The sequence below is a fragment of the Podarcis tiliguerta genome (assembly GCF_965153285.1).
Source record: "Podarcis tiliguerta genome assembly, chromosome: 5".
Classification (NCBI taxonomy): Eukaryota; Metazoa; Chordata; class Lepidosauria; order Squamata; family Lacertidae; genus Podarcis; species Podarcis tiliguerta.
In genome coordinates, this window is record NC_139538.1 from 91,121,068 (window position 1) to 91,135,334 (window position 14,267).

The window sequence follows — 14,267 nt, forward strand, 5'->3', positions numbered from 1 at the left end:
GAAGAAGTGTACACACACACACACAAAAGTTTATACCAAGATCAAACTTAGTTGGTCTCTAAGGTGCTACTAGACAATTTTTAAAATATATTTTGATATTCACCCTGAAGTTGGCTCCTCTGTGATTCCCCCTTTCTTCCGTTTCTTACACATGCCCATCTTAAATCTCAGCTCATCTGCCAGCTCCTTATCCAGCCACACCGGTTTCTTTAGACGCCTCTCACTTTCCTTTCTTGTTGGAACTGTCTGCCTTTGGGCCTTCAATATTTCACCTTTAAAAAACTCCCATCCATCTTGGACAGCGCCTGGAATGCAGAGGAATGAACTCTATCAGCCCCAGCCCTGCAAGGTCATTCTTCTGCGAACCAGACACTGTCGGTGAAGGGAGCCCCTCTGCAGTGGCGTAGCGTGGGTTGTCAGCACCCGGGGCAAGGCAAGTAATTTGCGCCCCCTAACCCGTGGATTTGCGCCCCCTAACCCTAACCCCCAGATGTTGCGCCCGGTGCGGCCGGCCCCCCCTGCACCCCCCACGCTACGCCACTGCCCCTCTGCCACCAGCACCTGGTGCACCAAGGGAAAAACGTGTTCCATCGGCTCTGGTGCCACACAATCATAACTTCCTTTGTTTGAGGACCAGAGCACAATGGCACCTTAGGAGTGGCAGCGGTTTCACACGTGGTATACCACCGAGTGAAGGCACCATTGTGCTCTGGCCCTCAAGCCAGTCCAGGCCGATGTATCGCTACATCACCCAGGCCTACTAGTGTGGTGTTGAATCCAGGCCTAAGATAAAAAGTGCTGCCACCAAGTCTGAAAACAGGTCGAGGTAAATATATTTCTGGCAGTTATTGTAAGTTAGTTCTCGAAACTCGCCAGGAGAGGGACATTTGTGTACCCCTCTCGTATAATGTTCATAGGTATTGAACATTATATAAAGAAGCTTGTGTGCTAGCTGAGAATCAAGGTCAGAAGCATAGAAGCAATTTCCCTTTTTTGTATCGCACGTTGGCCCTAATGAACTTTGGCTAAGAGCAGATCGCTCAAAGTCTATTCAGTATAGGAAACTGTCGTTCCACCAGGAAATTTTAGAGAATTATTATTTCTAAAAGCACAATGTCTCCAAAAGCATGCTGTTACCACATTATGTTCCTTACACCTACGAGTGGAGTTTTTCTTCTAGGCTAGCATCTCATGCACATTCCAGATTGAACAGTGACTCATGAAACTCTTGTTATTTTCCTGACTTTTATTATAATGATAATATGCATCCAACAAGCATGACTGATTTCGCCATATGATACATAAGATAGAATGGAATCAAAGAGGGATAGCTATATAAAGATACGGTTATGTGAAAGGTTCATTTAGTTCTACATTGGGGAAGTTTCTGAGACCGCTTAATGTTGAACCTGGGGTTATTAACAGCCTAAATTTCTCAAGCAAGAGGATTAAGCATCAGTAGTAGTTTATGCAAACAAAAAACAAAACAAAACAGGAGCAGCAGCTAAAGAATAAAATGTCCAAGGTTCAAATTTCATGTCAGCCAGAAACTCTCAACTTCATCCACCAACCATCCCAATCTGTAATATGGCTGCTATAAGAATTTTCTGTTTTTAGGTTTTTCTGTTTTATCTGTGCTTTTGTGGTTTTATCTGTAAGTTGCCTTGAGTCCCAGTCTGGGGAAAAGGCGGAGTATAAATATATATAGTAAATGTTTTGGATGCTTAAAAACTCTATATACATAATTGGTAGGTATGATTATTCAATAAATAATATGAGCTTTTGCAGTTTTGGGAGGAAAGCAATGACAAACCTAGACAGCATCTTAAAAAGCAGAGACATCACCTTGCCAACAAAGGTCCGTATAGTTAAAGCTATGGATTTCCCAGTAGTGATGTATGGAAGTGAGAGCTGGACCATAAAGAAGGCTGATCGCCGAAGAATTGATGCTTTTGAATTCTGGTGCTGGAGGAGACTCTTGAGAGTCCCATGGACTGCAAGAAGATCAAACCTCTCCATTCTTAAGGAAATCAGCCCTGAATGCTCACTGGAAGGACAGATCCTGAAGCTGAGGCTCCAATACTTTGGCCACCTCATGAGAAGACTCCCTGGAAAAGACCCTGATGTTGGGAAAGATGGAGGGCACAAGGAGAAGGGGACGACAGAGGACGAGATGGCTGGATAATGTTCTCGAAGCTACCAGCATGAGTTTGAACAAACAGCGGGAGGCAGTGGAAGACAGGAGTGCCTGGCGTGCTCTGGTCCATGGGGTCACGAAGAGTCGGACACGACTAAACAACAATTGCTGTCAGGGCTATCATCAACCACCCCAGGAAGGTGCAACATCCACCACAGGATGGAGCTGCCGAAAGGGCCGGGAGGACCCCCTCTCCTTGGCCTGGCACAAACCCGGTGCAGGCTTGGAACGTCCCATGGGCCTCCACCCTCTAGCGCTGCTCCTAGCATCCTCCCTGTCCCCTTGGTGGCAGAGTTGAAAGGGAGGAAAGCCCTGTGAGTGCTGGGTGGGCCCCCCTTTCCCAGCCTCTGCCATGTGCCTTGTTGGGATGGTGGCAGCGAGGCAAGCTCAGTTCTGCCGCCTTCCCCACCCCAGCCCAATCATCTGCAGACCACTTTGCCTTGCATAGCCTCACCGAAACCCAGCAGGCTTGCTGCCAAGGTGCAAGGCGAGCCCCCAGGCACACAGGCGGGCAAGCAGCCCTCTCTGCCTCTCTCTCCTTCTTCCTTCTTCCATCTTCTTCCCCCTCCCCCTCCATCACCACAGCCGCCTCCACCTCCCCTCTTGCCGGAAATGCCCATGGCATCTTTTTCTTCTAGGAAAAAAAAGCACTGACCTTAAGTATGCATACAAACTCAATGAGAGGTTTGAGCATGATTTTGCCATGTAATCTCATTTATAATTATCTAATTTGAGACAAATTCCCATCTCCTCATCAACACAGAGAAGCCTTTCTCTTTTCTGATCTTTCATATTTGTCAGAGTTGAAGATCCATGTTCACAACAATATATCATGAAGAACTGTAGAAGAATAGCCAACGCTCTTGGAGAGACATTGTTTCTGGTTGTATAGCCAAAAAAAAAAATATTTGGGTACTATACCATAGTGAAATGTTTAACTGTTTCTTCAATTCTCCACGAACCTTCCCACCACATTTGCCATCCTCTCCTGCCACACCAATGTGGTGTACCACACGCTTTGAAAACCCACTGGTATAGAAATTTGAGGTCTTAGTTGATCATTGGTCCAGGAGTTGGAGAAGCTTCAAAATTCCTTTCTTAAGAAAGTATTTCCTTTACCTGTTGGTACCAATGCAGCATATGGCAGTGCAGAAGTGGGCTGGAACAGGCTAGAATACAAGTTAGACTCTTAAATTTCTAGAGCAGAATATAAACTCTCCCATTTTCATGTCTGCTTTCTATAGCTTATGGCTCACTCTCAAAAGTCAATTGCTGCTTTGCTTACACTTGCTAGACAACTTGAGAGTGAGCTGACTAAGATCCAGTCACAGTCTAAATTGCAGTTATGGTTTCTTGTGTATGAGAAAGCTTCTTTGATATGCCATTTATCCATTCTTTTGAAATTTTCTAGCTGCATCCACATATTAAGACAGTTAATCAGAAAGCTAACTGTTTGGAGGCAGTTACCTTAGCTTCACAGAGAATTGCTTTTACAGAATTAAAACTCAGTGTTATGCCTTGTGCCTTTCTGGATAGATGCTACAAGAAATTACCTTTGGAACAACATTTCTATGTCTTCTGCAAGGCAGCTATACAGGCCATACAGTAGTTCACTGTATTGTTCACCAACGCCCTCTCTATAAAGATCCTCATGGAATTTCTCAATCTTTGTTTAGCCTTAGGAAGACTTTTGTTACACTAAGTGAATTTGGGTACATTTTGCTATTAGGCAAGGAAGATGGTGTTACATTTGCCTGCTTTCTTATTTATGTTGGCAGCCAAGGAATTAGGAACCAAATTGGTATTCAGCTCTGAATTATGTTTGTTATGCCTTATAATTAAGCAAATACCATGATTACTGTAGTGGCGGGGCTTGATGGGAATTGCAGCCCCACCTCTGGAGGGCCCCGCAAATGTTACCCCTGCCCTATGCCATGGGCCCAGGATCTCTTACTCTTAAGGGGCAAGTCTACAGACAGGGTTTGTTCTTTTAACTCAAGCACTCTGAAGCATGCTATTTACCGGTAATTGCATATGCTTCCATATACAGTGGTACCTCGGGTTAAGAACTTAATTCATTCTGGAGCATAGCTGTCAACTTTCGGATTTGAAAATAAGGGATCAGCAGCCAAAATAAGGGATCAGCAGCCTCTCCCGTCCCACACACTCCTGTCTTCCACTGCCTCCCGCAGTTTGGTCAAACTCATGCTGGTAGCTTCGAGAACACTGTCCTCATGGTTCAATGTTACTAGTGAGCAAAGTTACCCAGTCAAGATTTGAATCTTGGTCCTAACTTTTGGGGTTAAATTTCTATTTAGCTGTCCATTAATACTGACAAACTGTATCTCCCATTCATCTCTCAGATCCCCTTGTAAATCTAAAGTACTGACCTCACCACATCCTGCGGTAAAAAAAATCCCCAAGTTAATTACACATTGTGTGAAGGTAAGTGTGTGAAACTACAGCATTCCTACTATCAGCTTAAGTGACACATTCACTCACTCTCTCTCTCTCTTTCAATCTCTCTCTCTCTCACACACACACACACACACACAGTAGAGCCCCTTCGAGCCAAAGGCAGAAAGCCCAGCCAGCAGCCAAACGAAGCCTCAAGTGGTGGTTCCCGCAGCGCAGCAACCCGGCAAAGGGGATGCAGCAAGGAAACCACCACACCGCTGGGAAGTGCTGAACAAAGGCGAGTCCCCAAACAACGCGGCCGATTTGATTGGCACAAGGCATGCAAGCTCCAACCCCCCCAGTCGTTCTCAGACTCCTTATTGGGCAACCGAGCAACGCAGTTAAGGAGCCTCCCTGGCAGGGAGGGAGAGGAGCTGCTTCCTTTGAAATCCGGGAAATTTACAGGATATCAACAATCCGGGATAGCAGCGGGAAATGGCACTGGAATAAGGGAGTTTCCCACCAAATAAGGGAAGGTTAACAGCTATGTTCTGGAGGTCCTTCTGTTCTTTTTTTTTTTTTTTTATAATATTTATTGGAATTTTAAAGTTACAAAAGAGAAAAAACAAAAAAAAACAGACAAAGCAAAAAAGAGGAAAAAACAGAATTAACAATACAAATCAGTAAGAAAAAAAATAAAAAAGATACAATACTCCAACATCCAAAAACAAAAACAAAAAAGTAAATTTAAAAACAAATCCAATAACTCCATATTCTTATCTTCGTTAACTTATTTCCTTGACCTCCTCACACCTCCCTCTTTTGTATTCTAATTATTAATTATCTCAGCAAATCCTTTCCATCTTTCACTATATTCTGTCACTATAAGCGTCTGTAACACGAGGTACCACTGTACACAACGCCGTCAGACAGCCAGGGGTCCTTTAGATGTTGTGGGTATCCAGCTTTTCTAAAACCTCACCAAGTGAAACAAACAAATGGTTACCAGGGAAGCAAGCACACCAGCGGGAACTAGGAAAGGCAAGACGCAGCACCAAGGGCAACAAGGTGCTGAGATGTAACTGGTAGCAATATGCTGTTACTTTGATAGCTCTGTGTGAAAGCTGTCAATACTTGGCCTCTAAGAAGGGTTATAATTAACAGATGCAGCAATGAAGCATGTCAGCTAGCTTGCTTCTGATCATGTCCCCACCGCAGGCTCCCAGAAAACACTGGCACCTTCACTGCTTAACTATAACACTGTGCGTTCAGGTATTAAGCATACATTAAGCCCACGCACAAATAGCCATATGCCACACACCCATGAGGACACAAAGCAGCCATGCAGGTAGTCTCCTGTCTCCATACTCCTAAAATGCACAGTAACTGCTCCTCACACTTTGCAGGCTTTACTAGTGTATTACGTTTTTTTAAAGCAGCTAGAAACACAGCCCCACTCTCCCACAACAAGGTAAGGAGCTTGTGGGAAATGTTTAAAGGATTCCAGAATCTGAGCAAGACAAGCACAACACCCACAATCAGTCTAATTTAAATGAAAAACAAGTGCAGTAGCACTAGTCCTGCAGCAATTGCATTTAGTGGCAATAGTCAAACAGAAACCAATAATACATGCTGCAATGGAAGGGGGAAAGGTCTTCCCCTCCCCCCCATTCCACCCTCCTTGGCAGTCTGGGTATGTCAAGAAGGTTGCCATCACACCCCCATTTAGACTCCCTCTATTCCCCAGACACAAGTGACTTCTAGGGATTCAAAGCACATCTTGAGGGAGGGAGACAGAGAGATCACCAAGCCTACCTGGTTTCTTTCTGAGCCCCAGGCAGTTTGCGTTCTCTGTCAGATTACTAAAACACATATACAAATTTATCTCCAGTTACCCCTTGACGAAATATGTGGACAGACACCATGAAGACATTTCATCAAAGGCAACTTTTTGTTAGAATCATAGAGTTGGAAGAGACCACAAGGGCCATCGAGTCCAACCCCCTGCCAAGCAGGAAACACCATCAGAGCACTCCTGACATATGGTTGTCAAGCCTCTGCTTAAAGACCTCCAAAGAAGGAGACTCCACCACACTCCTTGGCAGCAAATTCCAATGTCGAACAGCTCTTACTGTCAGGAAGTTCTTCCTAATGTTTAGGTGGAATCTTCTTTCTTGTAGTTTGGATCCATTGCTCCGCATCCGCTTCTCTGGAGCAGCAGAAAACAACCTTTCTCCCTCCTCTATGTGACATCCTTTTATATATTTGAACATGGCTATCATATCACCCCTTAACCTCCTCTTCTCCAGGCTAAACATGCCCAGCTCCCTTAGCCGTTCCTCATAAGGAACAGCAACCTAACATGGATGCAGGCAGCTTCCAGAATCTCTATAGCATATAGCAGGTGAATATTAATAAGAAATACATTTAAGAATAGATATTCCATGAGAAAAAATAAGATTAGTTTGGTGTTCCACTTATAGATGAATAAATTTAACACAAAGCCAAGTGTAATAAAACATTACAACTTGACTTCAATAGAAAAGGCGCAGCAATCTGAACTGGATGTTTTGATTCAAGTTTTTCAAAACACATCTGTGCCATTATTTAATAGCACAAGAAGATGATTTGATTTCAAATTCATTTCTTTGTAAGAGATTCTCAAGCACAATCTTAGAAAATGGCTGGTTTCCCAAAGATGAAGCTGTATAAGTGTGGGTGTGAGAGCAAATGTGTGAATGTACCTTTCACGATTAGCCCCCTCCTATCTGCTGTAGTCTGATATTTAAGGATTTAAGCATTTTGGAATATGTGCACTTGAGTGAAATCTGCACATTTCCCCAACTAGAAAGCCTCCTTGTCTGCCACACTTTCTCTCTTTCCCCCAATCCCTTGGATACTAATCTTCCAGATTTCGCCAAAGCTAGTCAGAAATACATGAATACAGCAAATCTCGGTATTGCTAAATTTTGGAAGAGTAAAAAATCCTCCAGCAATGACACAATGGCTGAAAAAAACTTGGGCAATTGTCTTCCTGATAAAGCAAACGTGATTAGGAAAGCAACAGGTAACACTTATCAAAACATATTTGATGAAAGACGATCCATGTTTATTCAATTTTGGAATGACAAAGTAAATAGCAGATGAGTAACACCGGGACTGGGAAAGACCCAAGTGTTAAAAAACATGACAGGCTCTGAGAGTAGAGTCAGCATGGTCTATAAGTGAACTGCTGCTGAATAATTGAGATCTTCCAGCCACATTAATATGATCTATATACAAGACCTAACACACAAGCAAGTGCAAACCCAGGGTGTCTGGTCTTTGTATGCTAAGCCAAGAAGAGGAAGTGATTTGTTTTCTATAATGAGAACAACAAACCTGTTGTAATGTCCAAAAGGTCACCTTAAATAGCCGGTATGAAGCCTCAGCCTTGATGTCCTTTATTTAGGACATTTCATTTGAAATTGGTTAGAGGCCTAGTAGCATATATTTGCAAACATTGATGCAAGGTTTAAACTGATGAACCTGTAGCCATGGTCCCACACCTTCAAGGCAAATTGTTCCATGAATATAGGATTACAATTAATGTACAAATCTTGTAAGCTAAACATAATTTTTCTTTTCCCAAGAAAAAATGGTTTTCTATGAAGGAGAATCAACAACCTGAGGATAATATCTCAGTGGAAACAGAGGGGAACATACTGGAGAAAATGACCCTGCAATGTCTTTCCATATCCTGATCCAATTGAAAGTAGATGGCTTGTGATTTTTTTGTATCTAAACCACAGAGCCTAGGGCTTGCCGATCAGAAGGTCAGCAGTTCAAATCCCTGCAAGGGGGTGAGTTCCTGTTATTCAGTCCCAGCTCCTGCCCACCTAGCAGTTCGAAAGCACGTCAAGTGCAAGTAGATAAATAGGTACCGCTCCAGCGGGAAGGTAAACAGCGTTTCCGTGTGCTGCTCTGGTTTGCCAGAAGCAGCTTAGTCATGCTGGCCACGTGACCCGGAAGCTGTCTGCGGCTCCCTCAACCAGTAAAGCAAGATGAGTCATATGCAACTGGACCTAATGGTCAGGGGTACCTTTACCTTTACCTTTACCTTTATCTAATATCTCTAAATCCATATGTGGTAACATAATCCATTTTTAAGCAATCTTTCTCAAAATAAAACTAAGCTGTCCCTAATGAAAAGCATCATAATACGACGAAAATGGAGGAATTTCCCATCTGCCCCCTGCCCCAGTTTTCTAGAATCATGGCCCACCTGGGTTTCTTTTTCTGAAATCCAAACACAGATACCTTTTTTTTTGGCCATTTTTTCAAAATACTTGCTTGAAGATGGATGGGGAGAACTCAAAATAATAATATATATTTTGGAAGTATCACCATTTGTGCCATTACAGTTCTTCCTAACACCTGTGATTGTAATTTATTCTTTCTGCCTATGTCCTTTTTAAAAAATTTTCACTAAGGGAACATAATTTAAAGCATAAAATTTATTCATGTTTCGGGGTATCCAGATTCCTAGGTTTTAGTAAACCTTTTAACTTGGTGGAACATTTACCAATTATTTTAGGCACAGTTGATCATTTTGGGTACACTGAAATACATTATTAAAGATTATCCAGATTAGTTCTAAGGCCTGCCACCCTTTCATATTTACAAAGTTCTTTTGACAATGCTGGTAAGGTTATACCATCTGCTCAGAGGCTCATCTTCTACCTTCCTCCCCAGAAAACCACACATATTTCAATTATTATGCATTACTGTCACCAGGGGGTTCAGAGAGAGGGCAAAGAGCAATTGGACAAGGGGCAACCCTGCTCTGTGCCCCTTCTGTCAAAATGGGATTCACATCTTAGGATGAACTATTGCAAAACTGGCACCCTATAAAGCTTTGATTGTTGCTATAAATAGAGTTATAATACTCAAGTGAAGGAGCCACACCTCAACTAATGGAAATGGTGGAAACAGAATATAACAAATCATAGAATTATAGAGTTGGAAGGGATCATAAGGGTTATCCAGTCCAACCCCCTGCAATGAAATAAGATTGTGCACTACAGATTGCACATTACAGATTAATACGGTATGGTGAAATGGATGAAATATAAATACTTAAGTGCTATAATTCAACCCCTAGCTAATCTTACAGTTCATATTGTGAAAGCCCGTACAAAAATTAAAAAAGAAAACCCCAAAACAACCCAGTGAATTATTCTTCCAGTAATTTTTTTGGCCAAATAAAAGATAAATGCTCAGGTAAAGAAGATAATTATTCTGAGAAAACTTTGGTTCCAAGGATATGATCGCTAAGAAAATAATAACTTTGATTCTTCTGCCATCAGGCTCTCACTATTAAGCCATGAAAGTGAAAGGTCTCTCATTTTCAGATTTTTTTAAAAATGCAACTTTTCAACAGAAAGCTCTCCTCCAACCTCAGAAAGTTTCTCACTATTATTCTATGTATTTCTGTAGCATACGTGCTAAAATTAAAAGTTGGAGCAAGTTTTCTTTTGCTCTCTCCCTGTCTTCTTGGCAAAGATGCAATTTCTCAGCTCAGGTGATGTTTACCTCTTCTCCAAACAAAATAATGTGTCATAAGTGCTAGGCCTCTGTGAACACCATGGAGAGCTTTTATAGCCCCGAGGAATACATTTGCAAAGACCCTGCAACACAAATAAAAACAGGAGCCAAAGCCAGTTTTCATTTTAAAGAAGAACCACACGACAAACATCAGGTGGGTTGCTTTTTTTGTCCTCTACAGTTGCTGAAATTGAAAAATCAAGGCCTATTTGAGGATGAACCAGCTACAGATCCCAACCTTGTTACGTTTAAAAAGCAACAACAAATCTTACAAACTTAATTGTCTTAAAATTATTGGATTTTGCAATCCTGTAACCACTTACCTAGGAGTAGGTAATCACAGAGATTTACTTCAGAGTAGACATGTTTACCATTGTATGCTGCCTATAAAGTGAATTCTTTATGAATGCCTGGACTTCAGCTTCTGCACAGCAAGAGACATACCTAAGCCTCTTGTTTTCACATTTTTCTTTTGCCATTTTGTCGGAGGCAGGGATTCTTTTAACCTCCTCCTGCACTTACTTACCACAATACAGTGGTGCCCCGCAAGACGAATGCCTCGCAAGACGGAAAACCCGCTAGACGAAAGGGTTTTCCGTTTTGGAGGTGCTTCGCAGGACGAATTTCTCTATGGGCTTGCTTTGCAAGACGAAAATGTCTTGCGATTTTTTTTCACTCCCCACCCCCTTTTTCTAAGGCACTAAGCTGCTAATAGCCTTTTAGCAGCTAATCCGCTAATCCCTTAAGCCTTTAATAGCCGCTAATAGCCGCTAAACCGCTAATAGCGCTTATCCGCTAATAGGGTTGCTTCGCAAGACGAAAAAACCGCCAGACGAAGAGACTCCTGGAACGGATTCTTTTCGTCTTGCGAGGCACCACTGTAATTTCTGGCTGAACAATGGAACTGCCCCTCCCTTTTCTCTCCCTGTGGATCCCCTAAATCTGTTCAAAGTACAGTGGTACCTCGGTCTACGAACTATTCGGTGAACAAACTCTGCAAAACCGGAAGTAGGTGCTCCGGTTAGCGAACTTTGCCCCGGAAGACGAACGGAAGATGAATGGTGGAAGGGCACCGGCGACAGGAGGCCTCAGTAGGGAAAGTGCGCCTCGGTTTAAGAATGCTTTGCTTTAAGAATGGACTTCCGGAACGAATTAAGTTCGTAAACCGAGGTACCACTGTATTCCCCCAACCCTCTAGAGCAGATTTGGAGAGGACATGGGGTAATTAGGAGGGGAAGATCTACTGTGCAAACAGAAGAAGAAGAAGAAGAGTTTGGATTTGATATCCCGCCTTTCACTCCCCTTCAGGAGTCTCAAAGCGGCTAACATTCTCCTTTTCCTTCCTCCCCGACAACAAACACTCAGTGAGGTGAGTGGGGCTGAGAGACTTCAGAGAAGTGTGACTGGCCCAAGGTCACCCAGCAGCTGCATGTGGAGGAGCGGGGAATCGAACCTGGTTCCCCAGATTACGAGACTACCGCTCTTAACCACTACACCACACTGGTTCTTGCACTAATGCAACTACTGCATTGGAAACTGTTTCTGCTTTGGGAATTGTAGAGTGTCCATTCTGTTACTGGCTGAACCCCTAGTTCTGCTTTCTTTGAACAAAATTGGGAGGATGCTAGTTAAATTTGATCAACTGTGTAAAAAAGAACATCTAAAAGGAAATTATGCTAAAACCCAAAGTTGTCACGTTGAGTAAGAGGGTTACTAAGTCCAAGTGGTCATTCGATGGTCATATACTTGAGCAAGTACATATGTTTAAATATCTAGGATTGCTTATTGATGAAAAGCTTTCATGGAAATGCCAAATGAATGCAATTAAGTTATCACCTGCCTGTTCTACTGGCCAGTTAGTTATGCAGGTTTTTTCCATTTGAAAGGTGGCAGCTAATCAATTCTGCCCTCAAGATCTATGTGCACAAATGCTTTACGGGGCTGAAATTTGGGGAACTGGTGTCAAATATGAACAAAAAGTTCTACAAAATAGATTTATGAGGCAGATACTAGGGCTTCCTCCAGGGCTTCCTCCATCGGCTCATCTTAGAGCTGTTGGGTCTCCCCTTGATAGCAGCCAGATTTGATCTAGCCTACCTTAGATACTGGGGTAGACTAAATGCCTTTGAGGACCATATTCTCACCAAGCTCTGCTGGTTGGAGCAATTAAGGACAGGAAGTTGGGCACAAAATGTCTAGACAAGCTTAGGGCTTATAATCTCCAAATGGAGAACTTAGAAATCGGATCTTCTACCATGACACCAACCAGAATCTATTATTCCATCTGGTATCCTCAAATCAAGGACAACTATTCAAGGCCTCACTACCTTGAGACACTGACTTTTCCACAATTATACGGGGCCTTTGTTGAACAGCTCTACTCTCTCATTTGCTGAACTGAAAATACGTTTTACCTAAGAAACAAAACCAGATGATCTTAGGACAACAAAACGTACATTGATTAAGTGTGTTACATTGCTCACAATGTGTTGCATTGGTGTGTTACATTGGTCACAAAAACACATGCATCCCCCTGCATGAAATGAAATGGGAAAAACAGGTTTGAACTTTATTGTCTTCTTTGAGGTTTTCAGCATTAAAAGAAAATGTGATGAGATGCTTGTGGCCAATGTACTGCCACAGAATGCAAGTTGCATAGCATAAATTTGTTGCCATGGTGTCCCTTAAAATGAATATTGTAAGGAATTGGTGGGGAACCTATAGTTCTCCAGATCTTGCAGGACAACATATCCCACCACCCCAGGCCACTGACAATGTTTGCTGGGGCTGATGAATCTGAGAGTCCAAAGCAAAAAGAAAGAAAAAAGGGGGGAAGTTGTGCTGCCAGTGACCGATACAGGATTCTATTTTAATAATAATAGAATACCTGAATAAATAATGAAACATGATCATCCCAATGTGTTTCAAATATCACCTTTCTTCAAGGGATCGACTGAAAATTATGATACACTCAATTTAACAACCATCCATGTACAGTGGTGCCTCGCAAGACGAAAACAATCCGTTCCGCGAGTCTCTTCATCTTGCGGTTTTTTCGTCTTGCGAAGCAAGCCCATTAGCAGATAGCGCTATTAGCGCTATTAGCGGCTATTAGCGGCTATTAAAGGCTTAAGGGATTAGCGGATTAGCTGCTAAAAGGCTATTAGTGGCTTAGATCAGCTGATAAGCGGCTTAGATCAGCTGTTAAGCGGCTTAGCGATCAGCTGTTAAGCGGCTTAGGGGCTTGGGGAAAAGGGGGGGAGGGGAAAAAAACCCCAGGAATCGTCTTGCGAAGCAAGCCCATAGCAAATTTGTCCTGAGAAGCACCTCCAAAACGGAAAACCCTTTCATCTAGCGGGTTTTCCGTCTTGCGAGGCATTCGTCTTGCGGGGCACCACTGTATAGGCATCACTGTAGCCATGTGAAAGACAATGCATGTTTAAGTTATACCAAGCTACCATACAACAGATTTAATAAAAAAAAACAGAAAGAAAGGCTCACCTTTTCAACTTCATGTAATTTTCATTGGCTGCAGGTCTGCACTCTGCACGCTGGACTACTATTCCTTCCAGAGACAGTTTTTCTGAAATAGAAGGAAACCCAGATTACCAGCAAAAGTCATATGAGTATGAACGGTAGCCATTTTAATAAGTTGTATTTTTATTTATGCTTTGAGTGTGATAAAGCACTTGATATGCCCAAGATTTTTTCAAAACGTTTTTACTTCTGTAGTAGAATCAGTCCAATCAACAATTCTAACAAAACAAACCATCAGGCTATTGACAGCACATGCTCTTGTCCTATTCCAGTACAGTGGTTAAGAACTTAATTCGTTCTGGAGGTCCATTCTTAACCTGAAACTGTTCTTAACCTGAAGCACCACTTTAGCTAATGGGGCCTCCTCCTGCTGCTGCGCCGCTGCTGCGCGATTTCTGTTCTCATCCTGAAGCACAGTTCTTAACCCGAGATACTATTTCTGGGTTAGCAGAGTCTGTAACCTGAAGCATCTGTAACCCGAGGTATCACTGTATATGAGGAAATTGTTGTCAAACATCTGCAAAAGACTGCATCCTTCCCCCCATATGCA

At 42.7% G+C, this 14,267-nt stretch overlaps 1 protein-coding gene across 1 annotated transcript in view; it reads right to left on the reverse strand.

Annotated features, from left to right (window-relative positions):
* GTF2F2 (general transcription factor IIF subunit 2) overlaps positions 1-14,267 on the reverse strand; it is a 66,286-nt gene that overhangs the window by 21,589 nt on the left and 30,430 nt on the right. The window contains exon 6 of the mRNA XM_083440988.1: positions 13,682-13,763. Coding sequence (XP_083297114.1) covers positions 13,682-13,763 — 82 coding nt within the window. The remainder of the gene's footprint in view (positions 1-13,681; positions 13,764-14,267) is intronic.